The sequence below is a fragment of the Nelumbo nucifera genome, chromosome 7 (assembly GCF_055504915.1).
Source record: "Nelumbo nucifera cultivar China Antique chromosome 7, China Antique-T2T, whole genome shotgun sequence".
NCBI classification, from domain to species: domain Eukaryota; kingdom Viridiplantae; phylum Streptophyta; class Magnoliopsida; order Proteales; family Nelumbonaceae; genus Nelumbo; species Nelumbo nucifera.
In genome coordinates, this window is record NC_142655.1 from 12,380,789 (window position 1) to 12,388,376 (window position 7,588).

Here is a 7,588-nt window from a genome sequence, read left to right on the forward strand (position 1 = left end):
TAAAGGCATGCGGCATTATATAGGTATATCCGATAGACGTATCCATGAGTCCATGTATGGGATTCTAGCTCTTGAAATTAGATCTTGTACATGTAACTCATCTTATATCCTTATCCATGGAACACTGGTACTGAGATTGTTTGAGTAGAACTGGATTTAAATTCTACTCCCTTTGATCCCACAAATGAAATTATTTGTTCCAACATTAATATTTTGGATTCCATTTTTAATATATGTAACTTTTGGGAACAAAGATTTAGTTTTTAATCAAATTCTGTGATGCTAAAATATCCATGCAAATAATTGGGTTATCAAGTGCTATCAAGTCCACATTGTTGTTAAAATATAATTGGCACTACTTTTATTTTGTAACCCCATCGAATCATATTTTTGAAAAGATTCATCCATATTTTTCTCTTTTCTTTTCGACCCAATTATGTCGTCAAGCAACTAACCAAAATGAAGTTATTTCATTCCAGAGAACGTCTAAACTTTAAAGGTTGTTTAATACATGAACTCTTTTACAAAACATTAATAGTTCACATCATCTACATCATTACTCTGACATATATAGCCAAAAATATAAAAAGAAAAAGTAAAAACAAAGGTAAAGATGCAGAGTACTAGTTCACATATAATTAAGCAAAAGGATGCAAAGCAAAGCCTTTTTCCCAACTCCCAAGGATTGACAGCGATACAAATTTACGACTTGTGACGACGTTGTTTTCTCTGGGATGTGCGTTTGTTGCTTCTCATGATGTCCAACATTATTCCATCAACAATTTGATCCACAAGATGGAAGTAGGCATCACTCCACGACCTTCTCAGTGCCATAACAGCAAAAGGTACCAGCAAACCTGCTGCAAATCCCAAACCAGCGCTCAAGTAAAACCACTTATTCATCACTTCATGATCATTACTACTCTCATCCTCGACACTACCTGCTTGTCCCTTTGGTTCTTCATCATCATCTTGGCATTTTATAAGCAGTTGAGGTCCACATAGACCTGGGTTTCCATTGAATGAGGACTCGTCAAATGCCATGAGCTGCCCGGAAAATGGGATTGAGCCAGACAAGTTGTTGTTTGATAAGTTGAGAGAGCTCAGAAATGTCATGGACGACATGCTAGAAGGAATGACACCTGATAACTGATTATTTGATACATCCAAAGATAACAGTTGATGCAAGTTTGCAATTCCTGTGGGAATTTCTCCACCGATATGGTTTCCAGACAAATTTAAAGAAATCAACCCAGACAGATTTGTCAGTACCTCCGGGAACTCTCCATTTAACTCATTGTTAGACAGGTCAATGCAAGTTACAAGGGAGAGTGTCTTGGTGAATGTGAGATCTTGGCCCTTCATGGGGAGATTTAAGCTTTCTTCATAATATTCTGTTGATGATGCCCCGTAGTATAGATAACGATTTAGGTTTTGCACATGAGCCATTGCTTCAAGACTTGCTAAGCTGGTAGGAATGCTGCCAATTAAATTGTTGTCCGCAAGATCCAAGACCTGAAGAGAGCTTAGATTGGAAAGATGAGCAGGAATTCGACTTGAAAATGAATTTGACCTCAAGCGTAGAATCCTAAGGGCAGGTAGGCTTTCACCAATCCAAGATGGAAATTCCCCAGAAAAATTGTTGCTTCCAAGATCTAGAGTTTCCAAGATCGTGCAGTTTTGCATAGACATTGGGAGGTCTCCAAATAACATATTGTCGCTGAGATGCAAACTTTGAAGCCATTTCAAATGGCCAAACGACCTGGGGATCAAACCAGATAAATGGTTTTGTTTAAGATCTAGGACCATTAAATCAGAACAATTTGCTAGGCTTGATGGGATTGTGCCTGTCAAGTTATTCCTAGAAAGGGCAACTACTCCTAGATACGGTATCTTTCCAATGGAGGTCGGGATTTGTCCAATTATATGGTTATTAGAAAGAAAGAGGGAGTATAAATTAGGTAGCACATCGCCAATGTTGGATGGGATAGGGCCAGAAAATTGGTTATTAGAGAGATCAAATGTGAAAACGCCAGGTGTAGGAAGAGGTATGGGCCCTTCCAAGAGATTGGAGCTGAAATCAACATCGGCCCATGATGAAGCGACCTTAAATCGGGTTGGCAGTTCACCTTGTAATTTATTTAAGGAAACATTTAGAGATCTTATATTTGATGAAAGGTTCCAGAACCAGTGGGGTATTGAGCCTGAAATGCTGGCATTGGAGATGTCCAAATATGTGAGTTCAGTTTGGGTTTGAAGCCAAGCAGGAAAAGAAGGACCCAACATGCAAGATCCCATCTCAAGAGAGTGGAGCTTAAATGGAGGGACCCACTTGGAGCTAACATTCAAAGTTAAGGAATTGGAAGACATGTCTAAATACTTTAGCTTAGTAAGGTTGGAGAAATGAGCTTCAGACACGGTGCCTGTCAAATGGTTGGAAGACACATCTAAAGAAACCAATTCAGAAAGGCGACCTACTAAAGTGTCAGGGAGACTTCCATTAAATTCATTCCCAGCAAGAAACAATGATGTTAGTTGTGGCGGCAATCTCTCTAGAGCGGCAAGAATGGGGCCTTTGAATAAGTTACCGTCCAAATAAAGCACCTGTAAATTCTTCAGTTGAACCGACCAATCAGGTAAGGTACCAACTAATTTATTCCGACCCAAATCTAAGGAGCTCAACTTGCAAAGGTTTGCAATGGACCTTGGGATTCTTCCACTGATGTTATTACGATACAATTCGAGATGCACCAAACATGTCATATTTCCAATGGAGGCAGGAAGTTTCCCATGTATTCTATTGTTACTCAATTCTAGAGATTCAATTTTTCTCCAGCTTCCCCTGAATAGTTGTGAACAGCTCGCAGAAAGATTTTGGTTCCAAGAAAGATCCAAGTATTTCAATTTGGGAAGCTCCGAGATACCAAGGGGAATCCTTCCATGCAATCTGTTGCCTCTCAAATCCACATGGACAAGGCTGCTCACATTCAAGATCCAATTGGGAATCTCTGAGTTAAAGTTATTAAAACTGAGATCAATAACTGCAAGTGATGTAAAATTAATTACAGATTGAGGACGAAGAGATGGAATGACACCGGAGAGACCACAATCAGATAAATGCAATTCAGTCAATGATGATAGCATATTTGGCACTTGGATCCATTTCGATCCTACCAGTGAAAGGTCCACTCCATTCAACCCCAAGTGTCTCAAGAAACGAAGACCACTTATCCATTCAATATCAGCTAGCCTTTGCGTAAAATTAACTGTTGGTAGGAATAGCAGATATGGATGGAACTCAGAAGAGATATCAAGATACCTCAAACTTGATAGATTGCCCAAGTTAGCAGGAATTACACCTCTAAAACCTGCTGTGGACAAGTTTAGATATCGCAATCCCTTCAAAGAACCCAAGAATTCAGGAATTGGGATGCCTTGAAATGTGTTGCCACTCAAGTCTAAATGTTTTAAGGACTTAAGCCTTAACAAAGCAGGATCAATCTGCCCACTTAAGTTCCAGAACCCATACCTGCTGTTGGAAGAAGGTTCGTCATCATCAAAATAAGGGTCATATGGATATGGATTGTGGAGGTCGATTCCAATTACGGCTCCAGTATGGTTGTTGCAGCTCACCCCCCTCCATTGACAACAATTGCTTCCTTCCCACGATGAAAGCCGATTCTCAGGATCTATGAGTGCTTTTTTGAAATCGACAAGTGCTTTCCAATCGGATTCCAAGCAATAAGGGATGCCATCAACATTAATACAGATTGATTCTCTTGACAACATGCACAGAATAAACAAAATCCCAGTAACAAGAGAAGATATTCCCATCATCTTGCTGGGTGGTTTTTACCTCAATTGCTAATTAACAACACTCGATCGATTTCTTGATCAACTTGGGTGCCAGACTTTAATGGTCTTATATATAGATTTATTTAAGAGTAGTGTTTCTTAGTCAACTTCAATTTGTATATATTTCCTTAAAAATTTGTATAAAATACAAAATTACAAATCCCACTCCTTTTTTTGGTACAAGTTTTTGTATAACTACTATAATTAAATAAAAGACACATTTTAAATTTAAAACATAAATAAAAGATACATTCTTTTTATTTTCTTAATCCAAAATTAAATAAACTGGAAAAACCAAGGAATCATACCAGACGTGACTCGACTCATCACAACCCCTTGTCAATTTTGGTGAATACCAACTGATCATTGGTTATAAGTTCTTTATGATGCCTTTTTGATGAATACCAACCCCCAACCCCACTCTGGTCGCAGTAGGGTTCGATCCCTGATCTCTACTCCAACGACTCAGAAATCCTACCAACTCAGTCACCATTAGATGGTACCTTTTCATACTTGACTACTATTTACTTAGCTTTTTAATTTCTTTGATGAAATACCAAGAAGTTTCTCTTTCCAAAAATAAATTCAATAAACAATTCAGTAATTTGTGGGTGGGGGTGAGATACAATAAGCTCGACCACTAAATATGATTTCGGATGGAACAATCAAACCTCACAAGTCATCCATGAGCAAACACCGCGCGCGTGTTCCATCTTGGAGAGTAATCTAGAAAAGTCAAGGTTCCCAGCGGATAAACCTGTAATTTTGTTAAGATGTACAAAATAGTAATGGCCACCTATACTCGTGCATCCATTGCTTGCAACCAAATAAGCTTATCCCAAGTATAGCAGGCGAAGGTAGGCCACTTAAGGGGATGTTTGGAACGTGGCCATTTTTCAGAAAAACAGTGTCACGTCTGATCTACATAGGTATTTCAACAAACGCCCATGTATCTCATTGTTTGGTTCAGTCGATTATTAAAAAATCGGTCATGCTGGGACTCACTGATGCATGAAACGTCAAATTTCGGTAAACTGTTTTCCCCAACGGTTGCTGATGTGTATCTTGTGTCATGCTTACCTGTCAGCACATATAAACGGTGCTTACCAAATAGCATAGTGTTGCTCACTGCCTACGTGGCAGAAGCGTTTTTTTGTGAAAAACACATGGGTGTTTTTTTCTTGAAAATCGGTCCCATAAGTGCCCATGCTTCTAAACACCATGCAAGTCACTGCAGAGTCCCATCGCTCCCATTTCTATTGATTCTCTCCTCAAAAGTATTACAAGGGGCCTTTTTTTTCCACTCTATGAACACCAAAATTCTTATGGAAAAGGACAATGCAGTCCACTACTTAAGTGTGACAAACACCATAATTCTTATGGAAAAGGACAAGAAACCGGTCAAGATACCTTTAACAGTTGACGAAGTTCAAAATAGTACCTCGGCCACCTTATCCAACAAGGCCTCCCGAACTTAGTTAACAAAATATTGGGTCCAGGACTGATTATCGCCAAGAAATGCTATCCCTATGGCGAACTATCGGCCGATGCTGGCTATTGATATTCCAGGTCAGCTAGTAGACGATGAGCAGTCATGGGCTTGTGATCCTGAGGGTAAGAGGAAAGTGGTACAACTTGACAGGATCCACCGGAAGTCCCCTTAACTTGACGCTCCCTCACTTGAAATTTCTTGGTGGCCTGCAAATCTCGGGTGCCTTTGATTGGACACTTTGGTGTTGGCCCCGTCTTGGTCGTACCTTGCCTTCTTTTGGGCCGCCTAGGTCTTGGCCCCCGTCTTGGTCATACCATCCTCTGGTTTCCTCCAAGGTGTACTTTCAGCCATACGCTTTTTCGCGTTCTTCTTTGACGCGGCTGCCTCCACTAGCAGCATTGCCTTCATGTCACCCTCCATCTATGCAAGAATGAACCAACAATGTTGTAGAAAACAGCACCAAGGCTTGACCAAAGCCATACTTAGCAAGTAACAGGAGTGTCCCTACCAAGGGGGGTAGGACTAAGGCCAGCCATCACCAAGGGTTTGGCATGAATTATCCCGCCTAGCTGATGTCGATTCATCGCTGCCTTCTCTCATCACTGCTACGTGGCGCGATCCTCTCGGCCAATGTATCTAGGCTCCCCAAACCGGTTCAAAAGGACCATCCATCAAGACAACTTACAAAGAAATTTTCTTCATCTAGTTGTGCACAGACAATGGGTTGTCCACCACTTTTCACCATCAAGGTGCTTTCTCAAGGAAAATAGGCTCCAAAATATGTTCATAGTTATTGAGAGACCTCGAAGATGAACCATCACCAAGACAACCACTATTTTCCTGACAACATTGGAAGCAAGTTGGCTGAGGGTTAATTTGTAATGGTTAAACAATTCAAGGACTAAAGGGTGCAAAGGAAAGCACAACCCAAAATGAAGTTAATTCTTGTGAATACACACTTCCCCTTCGAGGCATCACCATGACCTATCACTGACACAAGGGACTCTAATCATATAATCCCCTAGAATAAAATATTTCTTAGCCAAGGCCCTAATTTGATCCTTGCCGAGGATACTATCTAGGTTAGAACGTGGATAACACTCCAGTCTCAAACCTCACCCTCCTCCTTAATTGTCGGCCCCTCAGCCTCTTCGACGTCTACAATCTTGGGAAGTGCTAACGCGTTTCCTGGGGCATCTCCTCTCGGAGGCTTGACAAACGGACGCACAAGGATGCTAACCCTTGGCCACGTAGACTCAATACTCTCATTAAAAGACTCCATACTTTATTGGTCATGCTTGGCCCCATGAGACATGAATCACTCCCAAAGGACCTCCACATCAAATGTCCGAGAGGTGCCCCCGGAACTGCTACTATCACTCCCACTACTAATCGAAGTAGAGGAACTACTGGGGTCACTCCAATTAGGAGGCGAATAGGCCTGATGATTGGAATCAGAAATAGACATTGCGGAAGACGAGACCTTACCAGGAAAATATTTGGTTGGAAAAAGGACTTAGAAAAATATACTGGAGCTAAGATAATCTAAGAAACTTTGGGTGAGTGCATTGTGAGCAAATGGTGAAGCCTCTCTTGTCTCTACCCCATTTTTTAAAGGAAAATGAACAGTAGAGATTCGCTCCTTCCGACAGCCGTAAGCTAAGCACCTCACTCATCCACACTAATAGCTTCCACGTGGCATGGACCTCAAGAGATGAAACAACACTGAGGCCCAAAGTCAATCTACCCATAGTGTCTGGCTCATCCTATGCCGAATCAGCATGACCATTTAGCCATCCGTCGCAGACATGACTCCTGAGCAACTGAAGTCGAGCTCGTCTCGAGCATGACTCTTCAATCGATGAATCAAATGTCCATCTTGGATATGGCTGCCAGGCCCAAAGTCAATCTACCCATACAAGGCATGGTGACTCAACTACGATCACATTAATCAATTCCACTCGCAGTCCACGAATAGTGAAGCTTAGTAAAGCTATCGACTACTCTCATCGATCGAGGTCGAGGCGTCATCATGAATCGCTCGTAGCCCTCAACCTCAACCTCTAGAGTGGGGAGCAAGTGATGAAGATATGCGTACTATTGTTTACACTATTGTGATGACCTTTGCTTCCTTTGAGCCCTTGGTTTGTTTGACCATCAAAATCTTCGCCCCTGAGAACACTCCCCGGGCCTTTCATGTCTTTTCGCTCTTAGAAGACAAGACACAGCACTCGGACCTCG

General features: G+C 41.4%; 1 protein-coding gene across 1 annotated transcript; it reads right to left on the reverse strand.

The window, feature by feature from the left end:
• Positions 1-702: 702 nt before the first annotated feature.
• Positions 703-3,834, reverse strand: LOC104608812 (receptor-like protein EIX2). Its single transcript, XM_010274893.3, has one exon. It carries the CDS (start codon positions 3,832-3,834, stop codon positions 703-705), a length of 3,132 nt encoding a protein of 1,043 aa, XP_010273195.2.
• Between the last annotated feature and the right edge of the window lie 3,754 nt (positions 3,835-7,588).

What these genes read in the sequence shown, in the direction of transcription:
- LOC104608812 (XM_010274893.3), bottom strand. Translation starts at nt 3,834, where the DNA reads ATGGGAATATCTTCTCTTGTTACTGGGATTTTGTTTATTCTGTGCATG.